This window comes from Lagopus leucura, unplaced genomic scaffold (assembly GCF_019238085.1).
Source record: "Lagopus leucura isolate 7727_CA_CO unplaced genomic scaffold, USGS_WTPT01 Super-Scaffold_100001, whole genome shotgun sequence".
In the NCBI taxonomy this organism is placed as follows: Eukaryota; Metazoa; Chordata; class Aves; order Galliformes; family Phasianidae; genus Lagopus; species Lagopus leucura.
The window spans coordinates 32650375-32668500 of NW_024962262.1; the positions used below are offsets into that span (position 1 = coordinate 32650375).

The 18126-nt window shown below is 36.5% G+C and overlaps 1 protein-coding gene across 1 annotated transcript in view; it reads left to right on the forward strand.

Moving 5' to 3' along the window:
* Positions 1 to 18126, forward strand: part of GPC5 (glypican 5) — a 623755-nt gene that overhangs the window by 100563 nt on the left and 505066 nt on the right. The window contains 1 exon segment of the mRNA XM_042866778.1: positions 3043 to 3737. Within this exon segment, the coding sequence (XP_042722712.1) occupies positions 3043 to 3737 (695 nt within the window).

An 18126-nucleotide genomic window follows, 5' to 3' on the forward strand; every position in this document is an offset into this window, starting at 1 on the left:
AAAGGAAAGGAAAAAAGCAAATTATGCAGCTGATTATTGTTCCCATTCATCTGTGGGTTGCTGGGGTACTGGGAGTGTAATTCAATATTGGACATTTGTTATTGTTTACACTACATTGGAATACAATTTATTTAGAATACAATTGGAATAGAACCATGGACTGTAGCAGACATTTTAGATCATGTACTTCATGATTTTAATCTGTGAAGAAATAATAATAAAAAATTGAAAAAGATCATAAAACCCTTATTAGTGTCATTCTAAAGAGATTATTATAACAGCATTATTTAACTAATATTACTTCAATAAATTTCATCTGAAGCATTTGCAAAATTTGTGTTAAAGACTGGATCTACAGTTACAAAAATATTCTTTCTGCTTTATTATTTTAAACTATCTAAAAGAAGAATAAAATTGACTTAAATGTTTCTCTGTCTACTCCAAGCTTTTAAATAAAAGGTATTCATTTGGTGATAACTGGATATCTGAAATTTAGTTCAGTTGTCTAGGCACAGCCAACTATTACCAATTTAAGAGCAATATCCACATGAAACTGTCAGAAGTAGCACAATACCTCCAGCATACCCATGTATCTATCATGATCTAGGTATCCAAACTACCTTCTGGTGGTGATCTTCAGTCCAGTTGCTTTTAGGTGATCATCTTGATCAATCTGATATGCTCTACTGTATGTCCAAATTAGTCAGCCAACATGTTTACATGATGACCAATCGGATGCTTTGAATTCCTCTGTTGAATAGGTTGAGTGAGTATGTGGGTGTCAATGATCTACAGGCTGATTTGGCCTGGTTCCATGACTAGCGGGGCTGAGGGATCTGCAGATCCACACCTCCAAAAAGGAGAATAAGGGAAAAAGGGCAGAGATGGGCCCGAAAACAAAACAGCAGCAACAGTCTGAGGAGAAACAAATTTACTAAATAAGATATTAGAATGCAAGATAACATGCAGTTATAATATATATATATATATAATATATAACACAAGATAACATACAGTATACTACAATATAATTAGAATTGAAGCTAGTAAATCAAATATAATGAGAGAGTGTCCAAAAGCCAAAAAGGCCTTACTCTGATACTGAGGCCAGATGTGCAACTGGGGTGAGCAGCAGGAGAGAGCCTGATGATTGAAAAGGGGAAAAGAGAGGTCAGGTGACCTTGCTAGAGGTTATATCTCCTTGCTGAATGTGAAGTCCTCTGGGAGATGTAGTTCTTCTCCTTGGGGACAGATACCCAGAACTGGAGCATTAACTCTTTAATTCCCAGTGCACTACATAATATTATGATGTGGAACACCAATAAACAAAAACTGTAGAGCAGTGGGATCCTTGGATGTAGAAATTGAATTCCTAGCTTTAAGGAATTTGAGTCCTAACGAAGGAATTAGGTCAAAGGTTTTGCTGTGGTATTTATCGTGTATAAATGCTTGTAGAGAATTTCACTTTTTGAGTGAGGCTCATACGTGTGTGTCATTATAGTGAAATTGATGACAAATTGAGTATGCTTTCCCCCTGCACCAAGTAAACTACTGTTGGTAGTCACTACATTGTTCTTTATTCATGCACGTGTTAGTGGAATGAAAAAGACTGAGGTAGCAAAATCCTTCCACCTTTTTGAGGGTGATGTGAGTTCTGAAACAGAGTTAACGGATAATAGATATCAAAACAATAGAGTCAATGACATACTCTTACTCTGAATTAGAAGCATGTATATCATTGTTATTGGAGGAAACAATGCATAAAAAGTTTAAGCATATTAGTTAAATAATATGTCCTCTCTGTGATCTGTGTGATCTTTTCCCAAAAACTGCACTTGAAACCTTCTGGAGCCTGTGACGTGTTATTTCATAGACTGGAACAAGCTTTTTGTTGGAATATCAGACATTTATTCTTATGTATAGATACATAATAAAGAAGTGATAGCAAATCTTGGTCATTATAGTAAAGTTATTCTGGATGTTCTGCTATCCTTTGCATCAGAATTCACATTGCTTTAATAATTACCTGACATGTTTTGATGCTGCTTGACTCTTCCTGCTTTTAACATCACTTGGTTTTAAGTATTGGTTGTACTTAATGCTTTTCCTCAACTTTATTTCTGTGAAGAGTTGCATTTAAAATACTGAAAAAATAGAAATAGATGAGAACTTGTAAAGGTGTCCAGGATACCAGATGTGTCATTTTCCCTTGAAGACCAGGCTATAGTCCCTCTTATAACACTGGTCCCTTTATAGAACTGCATCTCATGCCCCATTCCTTCCACTCCAGTCTATCATTTTTGTCTTCTGTCATATATTGCTTCTGAAGGGAAATTCATTAATGCAAAATGTTAATACGAAGATAGCTACTTCAGTTTCAAATGAATGAAACTTACAGCCTGTTGAGATATTGAGGCTTTGAGAGCAATTCTGCATCTTCCATCACTTCGACAATAGTAATTGCCAGACTAATCAGCATTGTTTAAAAATATGTTCTCGTGTGTGCTTAGTACATCTCCTTTCTTATTCTTTCATCAAGAGGATGAGCTTTTTCATCTTTTAAAAGTTAAGTTTTAATGGAATGGAAGAGTTGTCTCTATTGTTTAATGTTACTTTTGCCCATCCTTTTAGGGATAGAGATATGATTTGAAGGAGAATGACTAAAAGCATTACAGTATCATTGCAAGTTGCAGAATGTGTTGTGGGTTGGGAGATCTAATGCTTCATTGTAATTAGCAGCTTAACAACACAGCTTACAATTGTTTCCTTTTATAATTGTTTAGACTCTACTTAATTAATAATTTATTCTTCCAAGAAAGATGGATTATTATTCCATTGTAATATTACTTGTAAGGTGTTTGTCTAAATGGAAAATGTAGTTTTCACAGTTTTTGTGTAGTTTATCTCCTCACAAATTCTAAGCGTCTTTGCAAAAATGCTTTCAGGATAAATGAAAAGTAAAAACAATCCTTGCGTGATTGCTTTAAGTTCTTATGCTAATTTCTGATTACTTAAACCTTTTTTTTTTTTTTTTAATTACAGAAACTTTTGAAATGCTCATCAAACTGTCTGAGAATTACACAAGCATGCTTTTCTGCAGTGCATATAGAAACATGGCTGCTGAGGCTACTACACGTGTTCAGGAGTTTTTCACAGACGTTGCACTCTTTGTATTTGGCACAGACATCAGTACAGAGGAATTTGTCAACAGATTTTTTGACACCCTGTTCCCAATGGTCTACACTCACATGGTTAACCCCGGTCTGACTGATGTTACACTGGAATACTCACAGTGCCTCCAAATGGCAAGAAGAGATATCAGGCCCTTTGGTAACATTCCCAATAAAGTCATAAAACAAATGGGAAGATCACTGTTACCTAGCTGGAATTTCCTGCAGGCTCTGAATTTGGGGATTGAAGTAATCAATACAACAGACCATCTGCATTTCTCTAAAGACGGCAGCAGAGCGTTATTGAGAATTCAATACTGTCCCTGTTGCCAAGGGCTGATTTTGAGTAAGCCCTGTATGGGCTACTGCCTCAGTGTCATCCGAGGCTGCTTAGCCTACTTGGCAGAAATTGACCTTCACTGGCAGGGATATATTCAGTCCTTGGAAGAGCTCTCGAGTGCTATGCTTGGAACATATGACATTGAGCATGTGCTTCTAAACTTTCACTCACTTGTTAATGATGCTCTCATACAAGCTCGTGTCAATGGACCAGAATTAACTGAGCAGGTAAGAAGCTGTTGTTAGCCATGCTTGGTGCATACATGCCACCAAAAAGAGTCTCGCTAAAAACTAATACTTGTTTGGCCATTTTTATAGCAATGCATGTTTGTATCCAAATTCAGCTTTATTCAACAATGTATTTTTCCAACACTGCATTTTAATGTATTTTAATAATCTACATGAACTTCTTATTTCACATTATCTATTCATGAGTTTGGCATCAAGTACAGATTTCAATGTTTTGAAATTATTTATAGTAAAAAATTTTCAAAATAAAAGAAGTTTAACCAGAGTTCTCTAAATATTTGAAGTAATATTGATTTTTTTGTTCTCATGGTCACAGCATTTTCAAAATTTTGGTAAAAGAAAATTTTGTTTCGCAATCAAATGGAAACTTCAATTTCTTCACCCTTTTTGTTTAGAAGTACTTTGTATTCTTGCATGCAGATGTCACTGGCAGTGACATGCTCTTTTTGGGGGAAATACCGGTCTGTTCATGCCTGTGTTCCTCTAGGGTCTGGTGTCAGCTGACGTGTCACTCATACTTAAAGGAGTACCGCAACTTTCCCTGTTCCTCTCCAGATAATTTATCTTTTACCCTACAGTTTTCAGGTTCAAGCTAAGAAAAACAAGTGAATACTCAAAGCTTAAAGGTCCTCTCTCTTGCTCTTCGTATTGGGTCACTTGGTATGAAAAGAGCTCCCCTCTTAAGCTTTAAATTTGAATTTTGAATAATGTACCATAATTGCCCCAGATGTAATGGCTCTTAAGACACTTGTGTTTTCAAAATGGAAGATTTCATTCTCCAAAATAATATGTTTCATTCAATTTTAATGAAAAATTAAATGGGTGAAGAGTTGTATAGTCACTGTTTTGATTGATCTAAACCAAGATGCTTTGTTTTTATATTCCTAAAAATTTTATGCTTTCCTTCTTCCTTTTCTTTAGTAGACATAAGGAACAATAAATGTTCTTATTTTGTGCCAATATATTTGTTGGAAGATCATCTGTTGAATTCTTTTCCAGTAAGATCTTCTCATATAGAATTATTTCCAAACATTAATAACTAAAAAATTTGTCTTTCACTGTTTGCACCAAAGACACATTTTTTGACTATTCATAAACCCTTGTGGTATCCCTAACTTAATTTCTGTGTTACAGTTGATCAGTCTTTTCTCTCTTTCATTTGTAATTCAGTCAGTAAGACTGTGAGGCATTGATCCCTTGAAACACAGTGATCTAGTTGGTCAGTACTGATCTGCTGAGTATGGCTTCAGTGTAGTTCAGATTTGCCCACGCATTAGGCTGATTCTGACATGTAATAAATATAGTCTTTCAACTTCCGTAGGAAGAGGATAGGAATTCTGTTGAAATTGGCTATCAATATTTATTTATTTATTTATCTTCAGAGTGACTCATAATCTGCTGAAAACTTAGATAATGCGTTAGTGATCCTGACACAGGAAAGATGATTATGAGCCAGCTCACAATGTCTTACTTAGGCATTCAGCAGTCTCTGCATTTTTAAAACTGAATTTCATCACAATAACTAATTTTTTTTTTTTTTTTTTTTGAGTTTCAAGTAAGCAGATAGAGAAATAAAAATGTTAAAATGCATGGAGATACACTATATGCATACGCAAATTTTAATGTAAGAATGTACATTGTATCCTGTTTGCTGATATACTTATTTATCTAGTTCTTCATAGAATCATATGTATGCTTGTAGAAACAACTAAATGGGAAGTATTTCTTGCTAACATGTATGACCATCTGTATTCAAATCTAATGTACATTAACTTGATCTGTGTGGTGTGAAAAGACCATTAATGCCTACATAACACAACAGCTTTCTATTCACTTTTCTGCTTAGGTCAGCAAAGCAGCGCCACATTGTCTACAGTTACAATCTGGCCTTGAACACCTCCAGGGAAGGGTCATCCACAACCTCTCTGGGCAGCCTGTTCCAGCACCTCACCACTCTCTCTGTAAAGAACTTCCCACTGACATCCAACCTAAATCTTCCCTCCCTCAATTTAAAACCATTTCCCCTTGTCCTGCCATTATCTACCCTTTCAAGGAGTTGATTTCCCTCACCCCGTAGCCTTCTTTTCTCCAGGCTGGACAAGCCCAGCTCCCTCAGCCTGTGTTCATAGGGGAGATGCTTCAGTCCCCTGATCATCTTCATGGCTCTCCTCTGGACCCTCTCCAACAGCTTTCTGTCTTGTACTGGGGGCTCCACACTTGAATGCAGTACTTCAGGTGGGGTCTCACAAGAGTAGAGTAGAGGGGGACAATGACCTCCCTGTCCCTGCTGGCTACCCTCTTTTGATGGAGTCCAGGATACCATTTGCGTTCCGAGCTGTAAGGGCACGCTGCTGGCTCATATTAAGCTTTTCATTTATCAAGACCCCCAGGTCCATCTCTGCAGTGTTACCTCCATTCTGTTGTGTTAGATGTTGCATCTCAGTCTTAAGGCAGAAGGAAAAAGAGTTTTTAGTGAGATTTGTGCAGTTCTGGTCTGGATGGATCCTTCTGTCATTTCTGGCATGTATAGGTTAGTGGTAGAGTCTCAGGTTTTGTTCCCCTTATGCATGGTTTAATAGCAGGGTTCCATGCCATGTAAGGGTAGGTTTCTCTGTCACTCACAGTGTGGTTCAGTGGCAGCTTGAACCAGTCTCACCTGGGTTGCAGGTTCTGCTCTGGCACCGTGTTCAACATGTTTTTCCTTCCCCTTTCTCTGTGTGAATGGTGATTAGGCAGATGAAAGTTTACTTGGTGCAGGGGGAAGTCTTCCTTATCTCTGGTTTTGTTTCACTGCATAAGGACTTGTGCTATCATGCACTGGATAATGCAGCACGGGGGACCTGAGGGAAGGTGAAATGAGTTTGAGGCAAGAGCTGAAGGAAGAGGGGATGGGACTAGGAAATGAAAGAGCAAAAGAACAAGGCTTTGTAATTAAAATCTTTTCTCTAAATTAAACTTTTCATTAAAATATCATTCTTGAATGCCAAAAGATCAATGTTGTTTGAGATTAATGCTGAATAAAAGAGATGAAAAGAAATATTGATTAGTTGTTCATTATATATTCTAAGCACTCATGGTTTTTGGTATCTGGAGGAAAATTAGGTATGCGACCGTGACGTGGAAAACTCTATATGCATACAAAGATGTGGGAATCAGGAACATAACAGAAAAAAATAAAATTATGCAACAGATTCCGATATTTCCTTAATGTGGAAGTGATGAACTTATGATGAAATTTTCTACATTCTTGCATTTATTTTTGTACGTAATACCAAGCCTACAAAAGTTTGGAATGGGGTTTTTAAAAGCAGTGTGTGCTCACGATGTTCTAATCTCTGTAGACTTGTACCAGATAGCTTTTGAAATAGTTCGAGATAATGAAAATGACAAATTTTTTGAAGTTTTGTCTTTTCTTTTTTTTTTCCCCCATTTTAGTCTAATCCTGAAAGAAATTCAAAGTTATGTGTCTTCTGAAAATAGGCATGATTACATTGTATTGAAAGAGACTTTTGTCTTGCTCTCTTTTTTGTTTTTTTAAATGTCATTCATACTAGAAAAAAAAACATTTTTCTTGTATTATAGGATGCTGGCAGTAAGAAGTTAATAGACTATATTTATATCTTTTCTTCCTTATTATTTTTGCTTGGAATGACTAGCTATAAACACATAAACAGCCCGAACTGCTGCAACAGTGACATGTTGAATTTCTTATTCCTATGACAAGAGCTATTCACAAACATTATCAATGAAATGTGTTTTAATTTTTTCTGTTCCTGCTAGGGTCTGCTTTATGTAGCTACTTTTTATTGAAGCTTCTCTGATGAAAAGTCACACAACCTTATTCAATACCATTATAGAAAATGAACTGTCTGTGTAAGTGCATTAAACCAATTAATTCCAGAGATTCAAAAAAGGAATAGGAAGAAGGTGATGAAAAACATGTTTTGATGATCTCAAATATGCACACAACATATACCTGCAAGCTGTAGTATAATTGCAGTTTTATTTTGGAGGAAGAGTATGCATGACTACTGACAAAAGACCTGATAATAGTATTTCTAATTGTGGGAAGTACTGTACCTAGATATTTAGTAACTTTTGTTGTTTAGCACTTTTTTTTCAGGCACTTAAAGAGATGCAAGAGGTCAGTGTCTTTTGAAGTAGCTGTTCTGTGAATCCACTGCTTTAGTATCTAAATCTGATTTATTTACTTTTTTATACCTCTAAAGATGTCAGTACTATGCCTATTGCTTCCTACCTACTGCATTTTGATTGCTTCCTTAGAGTGAGTTAGTCAATCATGAAATAAGTTCAGAAGCTACTTTAACATATTAGAAATAATATCTTCATTACCCTATTTTAAAGAGGTCTTGATATTTGAAAATGCTAATTATAAATCTGCTACATAAATCAGATCATGAAAGACATCTGAAATCCATCACTTACCCAAAAACAAAGTTGTAGGTATCACAAAGAGCTATATTCAGCCCACCTGAAGAGAAATTCTATATTAGATGCCTTTAAGAATACGTAGTATAGTTAATCAAAAGTAGTTGTGAATTTGAAAAGAATCAGAGATACAATTTTTTACCACAAGAGAAATATTAGGTTGTAATTCCAAGCTTTACTAACGTCTACACTTGATTTTGGCTTGAAAAACTCAAGAGTTAACCATCTAATGGAAATTCAGAGCAGAAGAACAGAAGAACAATGATAAGCATTTTCATTAAAAATAAAGATTCAAGCAAATACAATAAAAGAGGAAAGTAGTAAACATTTCCTGTAAAACAATTCAGTCTGTCTAAATAAGACTGCCATATGAATGTCTTCTATTACTACTTCCATATGCTTCAATGCACCTTAAAGTATATAAGCAGAAGAGATACACATTTGTTATCAAATACAGTGACTGTTTTACCTGTAACTTCCTGTTGCTGGAGGAATCAGTAATCCATCATTCCCTGATTTTGAGGGCTATGTATTAGAATGCTGCAAGATTTGTAAAGGCTTTGACTTTGCTTCTTTGGATTTCATTACTGTGCTTCATGTCTTTAGCATCATTCAAACAGCTTTTAATTTTGGATTTTGAAATCTTTAAGAGGAAGTAATATGCATTTTCTCTTGTTATGTCAATCCTCTGATTCTTTTAGTTTAAATGATAAATGTCATTTGGAATTGATATATTCATATATTGTTTGTAAATTAAATATACATAATTAAAATGTTGTTCAAATGCTTTTATGAAATGGCATAGACTGATCTCAACTCTAGCTAAGAAGAAATAAAAGCATTAAAAAAGAAAGGAAATTAAAAGAATTAATTAAATGAAAATACAATTTCACAGCCTAATTTCCCATACGTACTATAGCAAAACTAGCAGTTACTGTAAAGTAACCTGATCACATATTTTTTTACACATTAAGCAGATTACATAGAATTGTATAATTTATGACTGTTTTGGTTTATTATCTGTATTGTTTGTATTTAAACTGCAGATAAATTTCTTGATTGCATACAGTTTAGGTGCGCTTTATCTGATTGGAAGTAGGTAATGTTAGACAAATATCTAGCTGGCTCTTCCAGTTGACTGCATCTATCTCTGATTCTCCAATTCATTTGCTCCTGTGTGTTCTAGCACTTCCAGGTGTGCAGGCAGCATCCCCTCCCCTTATGAAGGAGTTCTGTGGTAAAACAATAGCAGCCTGACGGCAGAGACTGTACCACATTCATATCCTAGACTTCCTTCTACACAAGCTCCTGCTCCTCTGTCATGACTACGGCTATTTTGTTTGGGGATCACTCACTCTCTCTGCACAAGAGAGCCTCATGTAACACAAGTCTCCAGTTGCATTTGGCATGGGCAGAAAGGAGAATTGCTGTCAGTACTGGATGCAGAGCTCTGTATCTTAGGATGGCCCTGCTCAGTTTCTCTTCACATACTTCAGCTCTGTGGCAAGTAGCAGTCAGGGTGACTGCAGGGAGGCAAATGATTCATTGCACACTTTTGTCATTGAATGGTCAAATCATACTTTCTATATAAGTATGCATGTATGTCCATGTAGTACGTATGGGGCATTGCTTGCACTTACTTCTGGAAAGGAAAACAGTTGTGTTTAACTCCAAACAAGGATTTTTTTTTTATTTTTTATTTTTATTTTTTTTTTCTGAAATAGGATGCAAAGTATTAAGGAGAATGGGTGCGTGAGCAAAGATGGGGAGAGTGGATAGGTATCCTGAGGAAAATGTGCCCCCCATTCTGTCAACCTTCTGCTCTTTACAGGCTTACATTACAGCAGCAGTAGAGGAGACTAGACTCTGCCAAGTTTCACTGTCAGCAACATCCCATAGCTTATCAAGAATGTGGTGTACATTGCAGATGGGGTAAGTTGTAGCTGTTTTTAAGCACCTCATTGGCATCAACCAGGGAGAATCTGTTGCTGGTAAGAAAATATCTGTCACTGTGAGGGAGGGCAGGAAGGTGGCAGCTGGCAACAGGGGATGGGCAGAGTAGCCAGCAGCAGTTCGCACAGCCAGGCCGGAGGATGCTGCTTCCATGGAGGGAAACTACACTCATGGAAGGGTGTAGACACTACTGCTTTTCAGATCATGGTTAGAGACCACGTGATCTGACAGATACAGCAGCTGAAGTATCTTCTTTAGCTTATTCCTTCATTTTTTTTGAGATTGTTTAGGACATAAGCTACTTTTTTTCACTTGTCCTTTTACCTCTCTGCCTGTGCTATTTCCCTCTGATACCTTCTGATTATTTTAATGACAGTACAGTTTGATGACCTTGTCTTTTCTGGTTTTATCCTTCCTTTTTGTTTATTTAAGTAGCTTATATTTATTGAGGTCTGAGGTCTGCGAACATGGAGTAAGGACAAGAATAATGTTTGTATCTTAAGAAATTGGAAACATAGAATCATAGAATCATAGAATCACCAAGGTTAGAAAAGACCTTCAAGATTATATAGTCCAAGAATCCACCTGTCACTAATATTTCCCCACTAAACCATGTCCCTTACACATCTAGATGCTTTTTGAACACTTTCAGGGACTCAATCTCTTCCCTGGGCAGCCTGTTCCAGTGCCTAACCACTCTTTTGGAGAAGAAATTTTTCACAATATCCAACCTGAACCTCCCATGGTGCAACTTGACGCCATTCCCTCTCATCCTAGCACTAGGGAGAAGAGGCCAACTCCCACCTTGCCACAACCTCCCTTCAGGTGGTTGTAGAGAGCAATAAGGTCTTCCCTGAGCCTCCTCTTCTCCAGACTGAACAATCACAGCTCCCTCAGCTGCTCCTCATAAGACTTGTGCTCCAGATCCCTCACAGCTTTGTTGCTCTTCTCTGAACATGCTCCAGGGCCTCAATGTCTTTTTTCAGTGAGGGGCCCAAAACTGAATACAACACTCAACATGTGACCTCACCAGTGCTGAGTACAAGACGACAATAACCTTCCTGCTCCTGCTGATGACATTATTTCTGCTACAAACCAGGATGCCAGTGACCTTCTTGGCCTTCTGGGCATACTGCTGGTTCATGTTCCACGGAGCATTGACCAACACCCCTAGGTCCATTTCTCCCACACAGTCTTCCAGCCACTCTGCTCCAAGCCTGTAGCAGCACCTGGGGCTGTTGTGGCCAAAGTGCAGAACCCAGCTCTTGGTCTTGCTGAAATTAGATGCTTAAAAGCTAGTGTCTTAGGCAAGGTTACAATTCCTCATACTCATAATTTTTGCATGAAACCTATGCATACTAATACAGTGCAAAACAACGTACAAAATTATTTGCAGTCCATTTCTGCATGTATTCAGGAAAATAAGTGCAAACAGAGCATGTAAAATTCTGATGCAAATTTTACAGAAAGTCAGTTTTAAAAGGAAAATACATTACAAGAAAAGAAATTCACATCTCCCCCATGCCAGGCAACCTGAAAGTGTACTGTGGTAGCCTTTGACAAATGTTTTTACAAAAACTCTGAGAAAACTCGTGGAAAATGCTATTGTAAATACACATATGTATAAAGGATACATATTTAATGTATGGTTGTATAAAAAAAGTTAAGCACAAATATGCACAAATGAAGTGAAAATATAAAGCACTGTTAGAGATTACTATATTGAAACATAATGTATTTTAAAACGACTTTAAGGCACTGATTTTCTGAGACATTTTTAGATGAGTATTAATAACAGAGAACATAAAAATATAAGTTAAAATAGGACTTTTGTGTGGAAGTTTTGCAGGGTGTTATATAAGTTTAGTGATATTGATAGACTAAATGATAGACAATTCATAAGTTTTTTCTAACTATAAAGTGAAATACAGAGGACACCATAGTTAAATTCTAATAAATCTAATTGTCTAATATAAACCAGTTTGAAAATATACACTTCATCATAATCATCAACAAAGAGTGTGGAATGGCAGACATTGGTCTAAGGACTTCTGTATTAAGTATGAGTAACAGACTATGTTTATATAATTTCAATTTATGCAAAATAGGTCATTCCCTGGGACACTGCTTTTCCATTTTCCCATTTGTTTTTTCTTGCATCATCTCATTTGTTTCTGTAACACACAACATACTATATACTACCACTATAAATGCTCATGCTGTTTTATAGATTCTGTAACTAAGCCTAGTGTTTTCCAGATAAAGACAAAATACGTAAAAAACAGCATGGACATTTATAGTGCTACAATATTTAAAATGAAAGCAGTAGTAAACCTATCCCTTATTTCTTGTTTGTCAGAATCCCCATTGTGTACTTTGTACTGTAGAACTCTGCTTAAAATCTGTCTCCTTTTCCATTGTAATTGGTTTCTTTGCTGTAAATGCATAGAAAAAAGATTTCCAGCCATGGGTAAAATATTAGCAGAAGCAGTAATACATCCATAAGTACTATATATACATTATGCATCTTAGAAAATATGTATTAGTGTATGATCCAGTCTTTTCATTTAGCAGGGCATTACTTCTCAAATGCAAACTAGAAAATATAATTAATGAATATTGTACATAATATTGGTAGTGTCTTTATTTTAAAGTTTATGATACAGTGTCAGACATGGCAAACACTGGATGCACCTGTGTCTGTCAAGAATGTGTTAGAACATGAAACCATGAAACCATGTCTGTAGATTGCTACATTCATTTCTCTTGTTCTCAGAATTTGAGTGCATGGTGGCACAGCTTTCAATACTTGTTTCTAGCTGCGCCACTTCCACTTCTTTCAGTAGATTTTCATTTACGGAAATGAGAAAAAATCTATTTCTTATCTTTGAGAAAAGATTCAAGTCCAGTCTCAAGTTTGTGTTTCATACCTTCTTGAAACACCCTGTACTATTTTCAATCTATTTGCCAAATCGCTGTGTTGATTGATACATGTCCCAGGAGGAGGATTTCTGGCAGGAACTGTGGCTCATGGGAGACCCACGCTGGAGCAGGGGAGGAACAGGGGAGGGAGAGGCATGGAAGAAGCATTATTAACTGACTGCAGCGCCCATTTGCCAGTTGCCTGTGCTGCTGTTTGCCATGGGAGAGATGGAAATGAAGTTGAGCCTTGAAAGAAGGGAGCTGGAGGGAAGGTGTTTATAGTTTGTACTTTGTATGTCTGTCACTATCCTACTCTATTTTTAATTACCCAGTTTTCTGTTTTGCCAGTGAGGGTAATTGATAAGTGATTTCCCTGTCTTTACTTGAACCTTGGACTTTCCCATCTTATTTTGTCACCCTGTCCACTCAAGGAAGGGGAATGATAGAGCAGCTGGGTGCGGGTCTTCTAGACAGCCAATGTCAACCCATGGCTCCTGTCAACACAGACATGGCTTGGCAAGCAGCACTGAACAGTGCAGTTTTACATAAGGTAAATTCAGTATAGACTGCCAAGTATCTTGGTATATATTATGCATTCCTATTTAATGTGCTTAAATCAAGTTTACTTCACAGTTTGAAATAACTTAGGTCATTAAGTTTTCTGCACTTCCGTATTAAAATTGAGATATGGGAAATATTAGAGACATCAATGTAAGTTTGGCGGTTTTTTTTGTTGTTGTTGTTTATTTTTTTGTTTGTTTGTTTGTTTTGTTTGTAAAATGAGAACTTTCTGTAGGCTGTCTTATTTTCTTTTTTTCTCTACTCTTTCATTCTGAAAAAGAAATGGAGCACGCTTCTTTTTAGAGGAAGAAGTGGAAGAGAGCACACTTCTGTTTCTCGGTTGGCTCTTTAATGGGATTTTTGTTTTGGAAGAGAAAAACAATGAGTGCAAATCCAGAAGTTTTAAAGCAGATTATTTTTTTAGATAAATTTGGTACTTTGCATAATATGTATGTGTGTGTGAATAAGTGACAGTCTTGTACACATAAAAGGTCTTCACAGAAAACTGGTTTATCCAGGTTCAAAGATGAGGTTGAAAAGACATTGAAACACTTAATACCAGAAAGAAAATAACTAATCTCCTAAGAAGTAATCTGGAATGGGGAAGAAATACTAGACTCTCAGAAATGCTAGCTGCATTAATAGTTTCTTGTTTTTTTCTTCTCATTTTTCATTTTTTTCAGGTGGCCTAAGATTCTTTATTATCGTAAAAACATGGACCTCCAATTATATAAGGAATGGTTGACAGCTTCTTACACTAAGTGAAATAATACATTCTGATTGTTACTATAAATGTGTACTTGTGTTATTTTCAAAAATGCCCTCCCCTCTACAATTTTGCCAACCTTCCACAAAATGTAAGCATGAAGTGCAGGGAGGCAAACACAGTCAACTTGTCTTGCTTTCAGAAACTCATTATGCATTGTAGGTTGTAATGTTTTGTGTTGTGAGTGAGCAACATGCCTGAAAAGGCTTTTGGTGACCCTAGGTAGACTCATAGTTAGATTTAATGAACAATTCTGCCAGTATCAGGCAAGAAAGCTGATATCCTTCTTTAAGAAGAGTGTCAGCCCTCTCTGTCAGAGCTGTATATTCAGGGCATACAGAAATAAAGAGCAATAAAGTATATTTTAGCCACTAGAGAACATTGATAGGTCAGTCAAATTACACAGTGGTGTTTTCGCTGAACAGAAATGAAACATCTTGGAATCCACTGAAGCAGACTTGGACTGGGAGAGATGGCAGCCAAGTCCATTTAAATTTACAGGTGTTTATAAATTGAATGTTTAAAGAACTGTGCAAGCATCTTTCTAATTATCAACTTCAGTCTGTAATTCTCTAGACTGTTCATGTTTTCCCCGTCTAAGCTGTGTTGGACTTCTCTCTTAAATTCTGTAAAATGATGAAATGTATGTGTGAAATGAACAAAACTTTAAGTTGCTGCTGTAACTTTAATGTTCTGATGTCTAAGAAGTCTTGCAAAGAACCCCAAGGCTATGGTGTAGAAAGAAACAATCATAGATGAAGAACAAAACATTTACAAAGAAAACAATACAGTATTTCTCAATGATCTGCCTATGTTTTAAATACCAGTAATGCTCCACTGTTCATTCCTAACAGTCTCATTAATGTGCTTTTCCTGTTCTGCAGAAAAAAAAAAAAAGTCTTAATTAATGGTTTTTTTTCCTGGTGTTCAAGAACTTGAACTTAGGGAATCCTTTAAAATTTCATACACCTCTACACTCTCTCACATATTAAAATACATTTTTCACTGCACTAGAAGTATGATATTTAGCCAGCATCTGTTAGATGTAAGAGTGCTCAAGTGCTTGGAAATGCTGAAATGTTGGTGCTCCCTCTTGTGGTTTTACTGAAAGAAGGAAAATCACATTAAACCAAACGTGGTGATATCTTGACGTATGTTGCAGGAGCTTGGCTGGATAAGTTAAAAGGAGAAGCTAATATGACCTGGAGAAATCTTCATTTTTACCTGTTAAAGGATCAAAAAGTGCCAAAGCTTGGAGCTGCCTGGTAAGAAGAACATTTCTTTCCCTTGCAGCAGGCAGTGACTGGCTGGCAGCACGAGGTGCAGAACAGGATGTGATGTTCTGCTCTTACTGAGCTTCTCTGACTGACATGCAGACATCTATCTACCTGAAAGTATCACACATCTCTTTCCAAGTTTTGAATCTGAATCAGGAAATGTTGTAGACGTGATGACTTGTGTTTCTGGATAAATTTTGACTAGTTTGAAGTTGCTGAAAACACTTGTGACTTCAAGAATCTGTTTCTCAAGGAACATATGCACTTGTTCATTCCCAGGGAACCAACTATAGCCCACTTAATAGTTTGTTTTTGTTTTTGTTTTTTTTTTTAAAGAACATATTTTCAAACAGTCATTCTGCCATCTTCTTGTAGCTTTTGTTTAGAGCCATTGGACTTCTGTCCATTTTTTTCACCAGTATTCAAGGGAATTCAAGGGATGGTGGCAAATTTCTGATAGCTACATCTGAAGGCCATCAGACTGATCAGTAACTGAAATATGCATGAAAGAAAATTAGTTTTATGTTCATACATGAACTACAACCTCTCTAGTACCTTACAGTCTGAGAGACTGTGTTCTAGTCTAGTGAATGGGAAACATTAACAGGAAATCCTGGATATATATTTATCAAAAGCTTACACACATGTTCACAAAAACTTACACAAGTGCACAGACATGAAAAAATCAGGTGTCAAATAAAGGGCAATTTTCAGACTCCTGGTCCTGATTCCCTGCTACAGCTGAGTCTAAGCCATGGGGGTTTTGTATGCAGAAGTGTTTTCTTCCTTCTCATTCTAGGTACATACATAAGAACTAGTGAAAGCAAACTACAGGCACATTGCACAACTAGAAGATGCTCATCTTTTCAGAGTATTTTGCAACAGCCTGTGACCAAAATTGGAGCAGCAGATCTCAGGATTCCTGAGGCCTATTTCTGGCATGGTGGAATGGTTTAAAGATACGGCACAGTTAATCACTGTCACTTAGTGTTATCTGATTTGGAGTATGCCAGAGCACTGTGCGTTCAGTTTGTTTCAGTACTGTCACTGCCAAACTTTTCTGCTGGCCTACAGCTGGTGTGAACTCCTGCATCTGGGAGATAGACCAGTTCTGGTACCTAATATAGTGTACTTGTAGCACCTCTCTGTGTCCCAATGCTGTACACATAAACCTAAATGGGACAGCACATCATCTTTATCAGTACCATGGTGTCAGTACTGTGTCACTGCCACTAGTGAATACCAGGCTCATGTGTGTTAGCATCTTCAATTATTTAGATCAGATAGATCTGTTCATCTTTTTGTCTCTAATTATTTTCTTTTCTTGTGCATATGGATGCAATGGAAAAAAGTATTTCTGTGAATATCTGTGTTCACCCATGGATATATACGCATACATAATTGCACACACACACACATATGTACATACGTACTTGTGTGCTTGTGTGCATACCTTCTTTTTTCAATCTTCCTTCATATTTGTAGGCAGTCATGATACTTATCAAGTCCAAATCTACCTGTACAGCACCTCTGTCTTCTGCAGGACTGTTTGTGATTGCTTTCACTCAGCAATCTTCTCTCATTCAGTCAAATTCCTGCTTGCTACCAGTTTTGCATATGTTACTTTTATTTCACTCTTTAAATTAAATGAGTGATTTAAATCTAAATTTAAAGGAGTGATAATCACATTTCACAATCAATGAAGAAATGAGATAATTTCAGTATAAATGATGAAGTCAGAAATGAACATTACAAATCCAAATCAAAAAGTCTTGAAGAATGTGACTGATTTGCCCTATTGAAGGCACCAACCTAGAGAACAGTGTCTCACTGTTACTGATACAATGCTCACATCATTGTCCAGTCCTCTTTAAATGCAAATGTTTATGATATTCAAGTTTTCCCAACGATGTGTAGCCAGAGATGTTCTACTGAATTGCACCACGCAAAGTCAAACTGCCATAAAGTTCATGGGTGGCACTAATTGCAATTTAACTGCATGGTTATTATAAGAGCTTTTAATTAACCCAGTCATCACACTGTGGCGTACAAATTGTGCATAATAACAGCATGCTAAGTATAATGACAATAGGTTTGTCTGAACTGTGAAAATCAGGAGTTCCATAATTTTCTGAGATTTCCTTTTAAGCCTTTACATATTGTTCAGTATTTTTTGAGAACATTTGACCAAATGAGGGGGAAAGAAAGCAACTAGTAAATTGCATGGGCTTGTCTGTTTTAAAATATTGCAGCAGTTTTTAGTTCTTCCTGAAATTCAATAAGATTTGTAATTCTCCTTTGAATAATATTTTGAGGCATTTTTTTTCAGTCTCACTTTCCTCAGGGTATTTTCAGTTCCCTCTGAGAATCATTCTATACTGTAAAATTTTTATTTTTATTTTATTTTATTTTATTTTATTTTATTTTATTTTATTTTATT